The 13,751-nt window shown below is 40.1% G+C and overlaps 1 protein-coding gene across 1 annotated transcript in view; it reads right to left on the bottom strand.

Annotated features, from left to right (window-relative positions):
- Positions 1-501: 501 nt before the first annotated feature.
- Positions 502-13,751, bottom strand: part of BANP (BTG3 associated nuclear protein) — a 361,989-nt gene continuing 348,739 nt past the window's right edge. The window contains exons 12-13 of the mRNA XM_075282162.1: positions 8,249-8,392; positions 502-1,884 (exon numbers count right to left, since the gene is read on the bottom strand). Coding sequence (XP_075138263.1) covers positions 1,813-1,884; positions 8,249-8,392 — 216 coding nt within the window. The 3' untranslated portion in view covers positions 502-1,812. The remainder of the gene's footprint in view (positions 1,885-8,248; positions 8,393-13,751) is intronic.

The following is a 13,751-nucleotide window of genomic DNA, read 5'->3' on the forward strand; positions in this document are numbered from 1 at the left end:
GCCGCATCAGAATAGGGCCAAAATGCGCCTGCCACGACTTCCGTCAGTCGTGGCTTCCCGCTCCAGAAGAGGCCCAAATGAATGGGCCCAGTCCAGAGGGTGCTGTCGCGAGGCGGATGCCGGGGCTTAATCAGCAGCAGAATTCGCCTGAAGAAAGGGCAGATCGCTTCTTTTTTTCTGTGAGCAGAAACATACCGCTCACGGAAAAAAAGAAGCTAGCGATCTACATAGACCGCTATTGTGAGGGGGCGGATTATGACATGGATTCAGAGCCAAAATCCTCCCCCTCTTTCCCTGTGTGAACGGGACCTTAGAATAAGCCACTAAGCCTAATATATGAGCAGCTTTATATAACAGTGCAACATTTATCACAGGAATAAACTGTATATGACACAATGCCTAAGGGCCCCTTCACACGGAGGATACGCTGGCTGATTCTGAACGTGTAAATGTTCCGAATCAGCGGCTTTTAAAACAGGTCCCATTGCTTTCTATGGGAGCCGGCATACGTGCACTCTCCATAGAAATGAATGGGATGCTTTTTTCCATTCATTTGTATGGGGAGCGCGTATGCCGGCTCTCATAGAAAGCAATGGGATATGTTTTAAACGCCGCTGATCTGGAACGTTTACACGTTCAGAATCAGTCAGCGTATACTCCGTGTGAAGGGGCCCTAAAACTTACCGCATAATCACTCAAGAATCAATGATCTCAGAAAAGACTGATGGTGTGGTTAGAAAACTATGAATTTTTGAATGTCATTTTATATATTATATGTTTAATGGCCCTTTTCAATTACACAAATACTAAAGCACACCTCAAGATTTTAAAAACATTAAGATAGCTGCACGATGGGAGCACACTGAACGCAGTCCTATTTAATCCTAGGCCTGGTTGATTAACAACTGGTCAGAGATCTTAAAGTCTTCAAGTTAAAAAGTCACCACTGCTAACATGTCTGCTTCAATGAATACTTGTATTTCTCATACAAGAACAATTCCAGAGCATCTTTACTAACAATTCTGCATTGCGCTGTTCCTGTGTTATTCCTCCTACGCGCTTTCAAAGAAATTGATAACTGGGTGTTACTCTTTTCTTAGGGATATATCCCTACAACTTCTGGCATTGTCAGAAATGATTGAACACAGGGTATATAGCTAAACACCCATATGTCAATCTATTCATAACTTTCTAGTAATAACAGAGGAACAACATAACTTAATTCTGGAGAATCTTTTCTTAGGGATTTGTTACATTATGAGTAAACAAAGCAAACATGTCAGGAGGGCTGCCAGGCCCTGAATAAAAGCCGCCGTATACAATGCTTGGGAGAGTGCAATCTTCTAAATGTCCCTAAAACCAGGTGGTCACTTTAAATGACTACTTATGGGGCTCAATAGTTAAGGTCCTGTAGAGGGCATGGGCTGTATCTTCTCTGCAACCTCCTCCACTGACATATGATGCAATATAATTTGAACTTTAGGCTTAAGGTATCATCATAAAATTCCTAAAACAGCGAGTGGCTTCATAATGGTCATGGAGGAGTCAATTCATTGATTATGGGGAACAGCAAATGAAAAATAAAGTAACAAAAAAAAAAACACTCTATAGAAGAGAACACTTGTAAACAATATAAAAAAATAGCATTATTATAATAGAAATGACTAAAAATAATGAATTCTGTGGCTGCTCCCCAACTAGTCCTGCGGTCTGGTCCTGTAAAAAAATGACCAGATGTCCCAACGGTGAAGGTCAGCAAAATTCTCCATTGGCAGCATTTTTTTTTTATGTACTGCAGGTACATGGATCTGGTTACTGGATTTGAATAGCTTCATGTTCAATATGCATTTCTGGCTGTAACGCAGATTGTAGAGGCTCCACTGCCTAAAAAGAAAATAAAGATCATCATAATATAACTACTCCTGAGCAGGTATTCTATACCAGGGGTTATACAGCACAAGGACCCTGCTGAGCTCCTGCCATTATAGCCTGCAAAGAAGAGAAGGAGCAAAGGAGAGCTCAGCAATGTGACAGTAAAAAAAGAAAACATAGGTACATGCTGGAGTTTTATGTCTATTAATGTCAGGCATTTGGGATGATTAATTTAGTGTTAGAAACTCCATGTGCCTCACATTAATGGCAATTAACCCCATCATGTCCGTCACATTAACCCCTGTGTGCCCCATATAAGGGTTACTGATCTGTGAGACATATGGATGTACTAATAATGAAGATACTTATTATTATCTCCATATGTCTCACATATCAGTAACCCTTATATGGGGCACACAGGGGTTAATGTGAGGGATGTGACAGGGTTAATTGCCATTGTTAATATGAGGCACATGGAGTTACTGAACTGTAATGCACATGACCATATTTTTTATCCTCAATTGTGGTGCCCTCCAATAGGTAAAGTGAAGCGCGCTGTCTCCATGGCCTGGCCCAATATAGTCAACTGTGCCCCTCCGTCACTTCATCAGTCAGGTCACCCTAGCAACGTGACCTGACCTGACGCAGCCCAAATTACAGTAAGCAAAGCCACTACCGTAGTACAGTTTGCTGTGCCGCTCAGCAGTGGTCTCACTTGTCAGGTTTAGTGCCTGCTGCCTTCCTGGACGGACCCTACCTGTGCCCCCTGAAGTAAGCAGTATAATATCTTACTGTAGGATAAATAACACCTCAGGGGCGTTCACACTTGTGCTCGGTGTCTGGTGTATGCATTCCGTCGGGTTTCCATCTTCAGTCCCAGCGAAACTGGACAGGGGACAGAAACCCGGCAGTCACCTTTATAACCCACTCAATTGAATGGGTTTGTAAATGTGACCACCAGTGTCCACCTGTGACCTGTCTGTGGGGACCTGTGGGGAAACCGTTTTTTTTGTTTTTTTTTAGCCAGACACAAAGTCCTGCATGTCTGACTTTGTGTCCGGCTAAAAAAAAAACCGTGGACAGACCACAGGTGGACACTTGTGGTCACATTTATAAACCCATTCACTTGAATGGGTTTTAAAGGTGACTGCCGGGTTTCCGTCCCCTGTCCAGTTTTGCTGGGACTGAAGATGGTAACCCAACGGAATGCATACACCAGACACCGAGCACAAGTGTGAACGCTCCCTGAGATTGAAAATTGAGTGTCCCCCTCCCCCCCACGGTTGCATTCATCTCCATTTTTTCTCAATAACATATAGGAATAGCTTTAAGAAAGACATCTAAAGGAAGGAGAAGAATAGCCTTTCTTAAGGCTATTCCTACGTGTTATCGAGAAAAAAAATGTCATTTTAATGGTAGAATCCCTTTAACTATATTTCGGCCCTCCAATGGTCCGAGGGACAGTGAACTGGCCCACTGTTTAAAAAGTTTTAGGACCCCTGTTCTATACAATGTGAACACAGTGATACAGGACAGGTATTATCAGAGAGCAAATATATAACTCATTTTAAGCAGCACTGTTTGTACATAGCCTGGATATATATAAAATCCCACCTACATGCAGCCCACACATTTGTGGATAGTTACTGAATAAAAGTGTCGACTCTTTGTTATTATATCAGTGTAAAGTACATGAAAAGCACATCTCATAAAGTGATGGAAGTATCAACAATAACTTCCTAAAGAGGTATTTCCATCTCAAGGATCCTATCCATACTGCTAGCTTATGTAAATTCAAGAGTTTTCCTAAATATATTGCTTTAACAATACTGCTTTGTCTGTGAAATTGTGAAATGATTCCTCCCATTGTTTCCATGAAGCACCTATGTGCTAGTCAGGAAGGATGAGGTGAGTCACTGCCCTCTGAGGGGGAGACTGAGTGCTCTCACAGTTATCTACAGCTCTGTCCACAGGATAATCAGTTCAGCTAATTGCTGAAGGTTTGGACAATTTAGGGTTGACTCTCCATGTAAACACAAACGTAACACTGAGTCCATTCTCTAGAAGTGTTGGAAATGTTCTATACAAACCTGTGTATACCTGTAATGTACATTTACTGTGAATATTATTTTTTCTGCACTTATATTAATATTTCTAAAAATCATAAAAAATAATCTCTCATGGTAAAAGCTAAGTCTACATCTTCGTAAAACAGGCAAAGCCTTCCCACCAGCTTGTGGAAGGGTACAGCAAGTGAAAAGAAGAGATAGCAGGCAAAGATGCTGAAACAGGGAGATGGAAAAATCCTTTAATGACCCAGCTAGAGATGAGCAAGCCAGTACGTAACAAGTCATGTTCATTACGAATTTTCCAAAAATCTCAGGTTCAGCCAAACCAGAAATCATTGGGGTTTGGCATCGACGAATCACTATTATTCTCTGTTGTCTTTTTGGCCTCTTGAGTCCCCTAGGAATACCAGAGACCCCAAAATATAATAATAGTACTTTCTGTTCAGGCCAAAGTAAATGAAAACTGTCAGGCGAACCTTGTAAGGGCCCCTTCACACGGAGTTTACGCTCCGTGTATTCTGTACATTTTACACGTGTAAAAATACACATGTAAAATGTAGTTAGCCATTGAGTTCAAGGCCATGTTCGTATAACACGCGCCCCAAAAAACCCAAAAAACTAGTGGACCAAACATCCCAAACTAAACCTCTATAGATGTGATGATACACCAAGTATAAAACAGTATTAGATTAGTGATCACTCACTGGATAACAGCTATATACCACTGGGCAACAAGATTTAGGGGAAGAGCTTCTACTCTACAGTTTTACCATTATACGATTCAAAGCAATCTGTACCCTAAGATGCCCTGCTGGTGGGCTAGTGTAAAAAAATGTAGTGTAGTGTAGTCGGGTTATTAAAAGGGGAAAAGCAGGCGGCTGACAGGGTCAGTCTCAGTTCTGGGAGCTCTGCAGATTCTTGGAGGATGTTTGCTTTTACTTGGATTTATTTTTTAGGGAATGAAAGGTGTTTGAAATTAAATACAAAAACAGCAGAGTTGAGGTCTTGGCATGATAGAAGTCTTTGCTGGCACTGATAAAACCTTTATTAGTGACCCCGCTGTGCTGGAGGACTGGGTAGGTTATTCTATATCTCAGCAGCAGGAGATGAATGTATGTGCTGGTCCTCAGGAATTACACCTCTACATTCCAGTTAGTTTTTTTTCTTCTTCTTACAAACTCCTTTAAATTATTATTCATGAAAATGTCAGATCCCGGCGGAGGAGATTTGTCTGGAATCCAAAGCAGGAGATTAACTATCGACCAGAATTTTCTGATCACATAACTTGGTAAATGCTATTACACCAGCATGTTATTGGCAAACCCCGATGCAATCCAGCAGTCAGGGGTAAATCATGACCGCGAACGTTCATGTCTCAGGTTGCTATTACACATCTAAATTTTTATTCACATTTACGCATGCGTTTCTTTTTGGCGGGTTTTAAACCACACAGGTATTTAGTATTTTTCATCAGTATTAGTGATTTTTATTGGTCTAGAAAAAACAGAGCATGCATTGAGGTGAATAAAAACAGCATGTTTAATAGCACCCTATAGGATCCGCCTGATCTGGTTAAGGGTATAGTTGGATAAGTGCAGTGCAATATTACTTTCTTCCTCTTCATCTCAATTTTCTGATGGATCGTCATAGAGACGCATGGAATTTGCACCCCATCGTGGTAAAGGATCTGATATAACTCTCCACAACTTATTTTCCCATTAAGTAGAAGTACACAGTATATGGCACAGTATACCCACCCCCTTCATATGGCAAAGAATAGGGCACAGTATTGGTCAATAGGCTCACACTGTAAAAATAATGGGACAGATTTTTTAAGTGCATTAAAAAGATAAATTTATTTTTTCCCAATAATTACATTTTCTGTTCCCACATTTTGTGAGCCATAACATAACTTTTTAACTGAGCTGTATGAGAGTTTGATTTCTGCACAGTGAGTTCATTTGTGCCGCCTTAAGTTACACGCACATAACTGTGACATCCGTGTGCTTTCTCTTTTTAACATGGACACATGCACTCAAACGGCAAAAGAGAAAAACAGAACCTGTCCTTAGTCATTCACTGGTTAAAAACACAGTGCATGGGGCCAGAGAAAAGGTCAGTGTGCTATCCATTAAATCAAATCCATTTGCTATTGACTTTCCGTGGTACGGTCATTTTATAGATAGTGTCACCTGGGCTTTGGATGAGGCGGTTGTACCATGGTTTAAGGAATACCTGAATGTTACCAATAGCAAACTGAAATTTACATACAGTTGCAAAAAAAAAATAGCATCAAGTAAGGCTGGGTTCACACCAGCGTTTAAATTCCGTTCGCTGTTTCTGTCTCCAAATCCACTTGAAAAATGCCTTACTTGCAAGTAGGACCTTTTTCTCTGCATTTTGTCGAGTGGAAACCTGGCGGATCCCCTTTAGGTTATGTTCACACGGAAGAAAAGGTGGCAGAAACCTTTTCTGCTGTGTGAACATTCTGCGGGGCTCGCCGGGATGGAATGCTGATGCAGCATTGACATTCCATTGCGGTATCCCGCTCCTGTGTAGGGCCGAATGAATGGACCTAGACTGGAGCGTGTCTTACGCCGCAGCTGAGTAAGCCACGAAATTTGTTACTAGCTAGCGAAAAAAAGAAGTGAGCGGCTCCCATTGAAGTCATTGGGAGCCGATCTTGGCAGCGGATTCCGTGTCAAAATCAGCTGCCAAAAAACTCAGTGCAAACAAAACCTTATAGTCTAAGGTAACCACTTTTTAAGCGGATTAGGTTTACATTTTTCAGGTCCCCACGTGGACCCAAAAGAACGGAAAGCTGAATGTTAGTGTGAATCGAGCTGCTTTATATGCAGAATCATGTCAGTTCAGGAACACCATTAAAAGCATACTGTACTGACCTCATTTTGTACAATGAAGCATAAGGGTGGTGTTTCTTGTCTTTATGTTTCTAATTGTGCTATACATTTTCAGTAGATATTTTCCCAAAAAATTTGCACAGTGCACTATTATACCCAGGTGCTGGTGTGTGGTGTATACTTACCCCTGGTATATCTCCTTCCTGCCCTGGTAATGACGTGGTAATAACTATAGACTGGTAAATCTGAAGCATGTAAATTGGTGTGGCCCAGAGATACAGGATTCTATATATTTGTGCTAATCTGCTTGTATATATGGATTCTAATGGCTTATTAGTAAAATAATGGACTTGTAATGAGGTTCTGGATTGGTGCTGTTTGGACTGTGCAATAAAAGTGCACTCTTTCAGGTAAGCTGACCATTGCTTTTCTTCTGAGATTTCTTTTGATCACTTTTTATTGATTTCTTTTTTAGTGACATTTTTTCTGACATTTTTAATGTGGTGGGTAAAGGGGTTTTGTGTTTTTTCTCTTGAAACTATTTAACATTCTTTTGTGTAACTTATTTTTTGTCCCACTTGATCGCTCCACTGTACGCAATTAATTGCCAAGTAAAAGGAGACCGGTGAGGACTGTAGAAGTGGCTTAAACCGATGAGTATTGTTTTTTTTTTTTTATTATTATTTTGCATGTAGAAAAGAACAACAAAACTTGTTTAATGGACAACCTCTTTAACGTACAATACTAAGCATTGATCTACACCTGTCACTGAACTAAACAGAAAGTGCTGAACTGTTGGATCTAGAAAGTCTGATCGTGTAATAAGAGCTTGGAAGAGGAATCACAAAGAAAGAACTGATATGTGTTCCTATTCTAATCATCACTCTTCGCCTCTCTTAGTTATCTCTTCAGACTGAAAAGTGTAGCTGAGCCATCAGACAGCGAGCTGGCTCATGCAATACCCAGGTAACTGGTACCAGCAGCACTGGAATTTGATTGGGTTCTCTGGCAGGAGGTAGCGGAGAGTTTTTCTTGTGCGGCGCAATCGCTGGAACACTCCCTCAAGACAGTTTATTTTCTATAAGGACTGCACAGAACCTTCTGTCCAATCACTCAAGACTCCCATCATCAGGTTTTATACATCAGTCACAGCAATGTTTTGCGAGGATTTAGGAGGGTTCACTCATATAAAGCCTCCAGTGGATAACAAACCCCAATTTGTATACTACAATTCAGAGAGGTCAGCAGAGCTACAGAAAACATGTAGTTGTTTCCAAATTACATGTGTTTGAAAGCAGGACCGGTATAAACAGATACCACTGTAATCGTGCGCCGAGGGTGAGGCTCTAGCAAATGCCCAATTATACCACACTCCTCCAGAGACACATTAACCCTTCATAAGAAAACGCTTTTTCATGTTAATATATACTATGGACAGTTACTTACTTGAGCTGTTGCTGAGGCTTCACTAACTGGTGCAAGCTGAACATACTGGACCTGGATATCATTGGCCTGAAGGGGAGAGCCATCGACTACACCAGATGCTGGATCAGCAGAGGCAACAGCGATAAGCTGTGCTCCTTGGAGAACCTGAAACAAATGGAAAATATGTACAAAGTGTTAAGAGATATTACAGATCATATTTAACTGGATACTAAAACTTGTACAATCAATAATCCCAACATAAGTGGTCTGTCTGCCCCATGCCCTCTGCTGATTCATTCCAGCGCTGAAGAGGTAAAGCAGGAATTTAGGAGAGGCTCCAGAAAACTATTGTATACTCAATGCCAGCCAAATAAGCATACCGCAGTAATGATTACAGGGGTGGAATTCCGGAGTAGACAACCACTGAGCTTTTTGAAATGGCCAGGAAACATTGAGTGGCATGTGTACGCAGAGCTGTTGGGACAGACAGCCAAAACATAACCCTTGCAGCTCCATCTTAACTGATGCCAAAAATGACTGTCTCAGGTATAGGTGATGTCTTTCAAATGATAGGATAACCATCAGATAACAAGTATGATAGAAGAAATCTCACTGTGAGACGTTAGAGAGGTAAAGCATAAATAAGTCAGGGTTATATTCCATTTTAGAATGTATGATGTATTCCTGAACGTAAATCAGTTTTTTTTGTTTTTTTTTAAGTGGGTAGAAATATTTAAAATGGTCAGCCATATGCCTTGCCATATATCACATGACAAATGAGCATTATATTTTTTCATCTTGATGTTGAAACCAAATTTTGGTCTCTGGCTTATTCATTACTTAAACCACTTCCTACACAAAAAACTTGGGCAGAGAGGCATTCAGACATACTGATTTCAAACTGCAAGGGCTCAAACAAAAAAAACTAAAGCATCAACCAAGGGGAATCCTTCCCAAAGATGTGGGGCAGAAACCCTGCTTCCCAAATTGGGTGTATACTCAGCTAGAAAAAAGGCCTCCCCCAGTATCTTCAAATAATGGAGTAATCTATAGGAGCCCAGACTATATACTACAAATTAAAAAATATAGAAATAAAAAGGAGTCTACATGGGGCAATACATGGTATAGGTCTGGGCTCCAATAATTTACGCCATCATCTGAAGATAGCGGCAATAACTTTTTGTGATAAGCAAGGACTGAAATAAAAAAAATAAGTACTCTCTGTTTACTCAATGACCTAAGACTTATCTTCTATTATCAGAACCTCCCACGCTCGTATACAAGACTTCTCCCGAGCTGCACCATTTCTCTGGAATGCTCTATCCCGGACAATCAGATTAACTCCCAATTTCTACAGCTTCAAGCACAAACTAAAGACGCATCTTTTCAGACAGGCCTATCACAATTCCTAATGTAAACCCTTCCGTACCGTAATTAGAATCCCCAAAATTTAACCCTCCTCTGTTCCAGCTCCCACATTACCCCACATGATATGATGCCATTTCAGGCTAACTTTATAGGTCCAAGCTACATCCACATGTTACACGACTGGTGACAGCTCATAAAGTTTTATGTTTGTGTAATGACAGTAACTTCTATTACAAAATTGTCTGACCTCTGTATAAGCAATGCTGCCCCTGCTACCTCTTGTGTCGCCCCCTCTACCTCATAGATTGTAAGCTCTTGCGAGCAGGGCCCTCAGTCCCATTGTGTGAAATGACTTTCTTTGTAATGTATATTGTTGTCTGTATTTGAACCCTACAAATTGTACAGTGCTGCGGAATATGTTGGCGATATATAAATAAAATGTATTATTATTACTACACACATTACCCAGCAGCATAGGATCAAGTTTATATGAAAACAAGTCATTCTGCAAAGGGGACAAAAACCTAAAAATGCCCATTTCTCACTGTACCATCAGTATGGAGACCCATGAAGGAAGGGAATCATTGGAAAAAAAAAATCTGAACATAAAATATATTTAGCAGAGAACAGAAAGTTATAACATTTGTATTGACTCATTATCAAAAGTCTCTGCCAGTTCCATATGTGTTTGGCTTGGAGAGCTGCAGCATTCTGACTCGCTACTGAACATTCCTACTGCAAGTATTTAATATAAGACAAACAGTGGCCCCCTGTGTCTTCTCTTCAGGCAGATATTGGTACAACTGCACCAAATTGTTGCTTGACTGATGTGTGCAGGTCACTGGGTGCACACAAACCACACTGATGTCATAATATAACAGTCTAGCCTAATTAATAGTCAAATATAAACCACATGCTATAGAGATAAAGGAAAGATTAATACAAAAAATGGACTTTATTAGCCCAGCAACGTGAGGTTTCAGTTCAATCCATTTGAGAAAGATTTGAGTTGAACTGAAAGATCACATTTTGCCTTTTGGAGTGCTGACTCTTAATTACTTAGCTATTTTGATCATCTTGCCACAGACTGAAGGCTTGTACCAACTGTGTGCTGCTCTCTTTTTGGTAAAAGATAAGTTATATATACTTATGGTACAAGATGGTTATACCGTAGATAGACAGTCAGCTTACAGTCATGAGAAAAACAAAATTCATCCTCTCTGAATTCTATGATCTTTGATTTAGGTATCAGGAAATAAGAAAAACCAAATCTGGCACTTAGAGGGTCTGAAAATTAGATTAATACAACTTCAGATGAACAACAAAAAACAGATTCTACTGCTTTTTTTTTCTTATAATGGAAACACTAGGTGTTGGAAATTAAGTCTAAGCTAAGGTAAGAAAATCAACAGAATAGTAAGATGAACCAGAAGCTAATCGGAGGGAGAATCAATAGTAACTTACAAGTGTATAATGAAAAAAAAAAAAAAAGAGAGAAAGTACACATGCATATATATATATTTCTCCTTCTTTTTCTACACTTCTATGGTACTGGCATGCAGAGATATCTCTCTATATACCAGTGCTTTGTGCCTGGAAAGAAGATCATTGCAATTGAGGCTTTTAGGCTCAGAAAATCCTTCCTATAGTAAGAGGTAAGCTTGAGGTTCACCTCGCTATGTTGCTGCCTTGCATACCAGATGTTCAGGGTTCAAGACCCAGCAGTGAGAAGTTCAGTATCAGAAGCTTCCTGACAATAAAGCAGGGGCAAAAATCACAGATGATGTTGAAAGGTTTGATGATAGTAAATTAGAAAAGTGTTGATATTTAAAAAAAAAAAAAAAAAAAAAAACATCATTTGGAATATTTTTTTCCACTGGACAACTCTTTTAAACGGCAGTTTTCTAATGTATAAATCAGTGGTGTCCAATACGTCGATCGCGTGACATTTTTTTGTTTGAACCAGCACAGGAGAGCTGCCGCTCTCCTTGCGCTGGTTCAGACGTCTACGTTTCAGCGTAGGTGGCATCATCACGCAGAGAAAAGGATGCAGCAGCGGGAGCAGCAGAAGCATCGAGGTTGGTAAGTATGAGAACTTTATGTTTGTTTGTTTTATAATAGGCCGTTACCTGCTGGAGTATTCACTGCCACCCCCGCTTCCCCTTGTACTATAGGCTGCGGCGGGCAGTAGTGAATAGGCCCGGGCCAGGATGCAATCCCACTACCACTATTATTATATTCGGGGGTCTTTTCAGACCCCCGAGTATAATAATCGGAGCCCCAGGGGTGGTGAGAGAACATAATAAACAATGTTACTTACCTCTCCGGGAACCGATGTCAATCTGACAATGCTGCGGCCCAGGCCCCGCCCACAAGAAGTGGGTAGAAGATCTTTTGCCTGGATCATTTTATAAGTAGCTCGCATGCGGAAAACGTGTGATCACCCCTGGTATAAATCATAGATGATAGACTGCTGGAAATGACATCCTGTATTCTACAGAACAGTACAGTTTTCTCAGCAGATCTGTATGTCGGGGTTAAACTAAGGCAAATAATTGTTGTAAACAATAACAGTTTTGTATTTTTTGTTTTGGAAAAAAAAAAAAAGAAATTTGACTAATAAGAATTTTCTAAAAATGAAACATTTTTCTCTTAGATATTATAAGACACACATATAACTTGACATGTAAAACCATTACCTTATTAAAATAAAAAATCTAATATTATTGTGAATTTAACCTTAATCCATAGATTTATATCATAGGATATTTACTCTGGAAGCTGGAAAGCCTCCAGCACAGAATTTTATGTTTAATCCAATAATACAGAACCACAGCCCTTTATTGAACCAAAATATTGAAAAAGGCTAATTTTTCTTCCCAAGTCTAATTCCCATTTTCTAAATTCGGAGGAGATCCTGGCTGCTGAAGCTCAACAAGTGAACCGTCTAACGCCTGAAAAAGACCGATTTATGAAAAGAATCACAGGACTGCGTGAAATGTTTTCTCTTGGTTTCGACCAGAAAGCATCTGAAATAGATTAACTTCTCTGAGTAGGTGAAGAGAAATAGTAGGTCAACCGTCTCTTCTGGCTAAAATAACTTGTACTCAAATTACACAATGGAACAAAGGAAGCATATAGAACAAGACCCTGAAGTACCCACCAAGTGGGGGTACCATTCAGAGAGAAAGTCATATTATATGATGAGGGTTGTATGTGCCAGCTAGGCTGTTATTCTAAGCTGGACCTCCATACCAGCCAGAAGGACATCATTCCATTATTGGTGAGAAGAATCTCATCATCATCAAATAAGGATGGAAAAAACCCACAAAAAACACAAAGTCTTTTTGGTAGTAGCCCATGAGCCCTTCTTTTGTCGATGCACAATAATGAAATAATAAATTACATCCTCATTGAATTGTATGGTTTTAAGACAGAGGACAAAATAAAACCTATGTCCCTCAGAAGATCTTAAAATTAGGTAAATTCAACTTCAGAAGACCACACAACAGACACTACTGTTACTTTATTTATTTAACAAAAATTAAGCCAAATTGGAAACATCATGTGTGAAAAACTAAGTACACCCCATGAGTCAATGGCTTGCACAACCACCTTCAGCAGAGATAACTTCAACCCCTTCCCATTGATGGCATTTTTTGATTTTCATTTTTGACTACCTGCCTTCTAAATCCCCAATCTGTTTTATTTTATCTCTCACAGAGCCATAAGAGGGCTTAGTGTTTATGGGACAAATTGTACTTAGTAATGGTACCATTTAATATTCTGTACAACGTACTGGGAAGCTGGAATAAGATTCAGAATGCGGGAAATTGGAGAAAAACTTTGAGTTTCTTATTGGCTTTGTTTACATGGGTAGCTTTGTACTCTTTTTATCCCACAACTACCATGATGCATCGGTCTTCATTCAGATTCTCCTCTCACTCACTCCCCCTCCCTGTTTCCTTAGCTAGCTATCTAACTAACTCAGCCCACACCCCCCCCCCAACCCATCATATTTGCCCGTCTTCCTGTCTAGATCTTCTGGGCTCGGGAGATCACATCCTTCTGTGCAGCTGGCTCCTTCTCCTGTTGACGTCTGGCATACCGGCACTCTGACTGTATTGCACAGGTAGGTCGACAGATGCCAAAAATA

The sequence above is a fragment of the Leptodactylus fuscus genome, chromosome 7 (genome assembly GCF_031893055.1).
Source record: "Leptodactylus fuscus isolate aLepFus1 chromosome 7, aLepFus1.hap2, whole genome shotgun sequence".
NCBI classification, from domain to species: Eukaryota; Metazoa; Chordata; class Amphibia; order Anura; family Leptodactylidae; genus Leptodactylus; species Leptodactylus fuscus.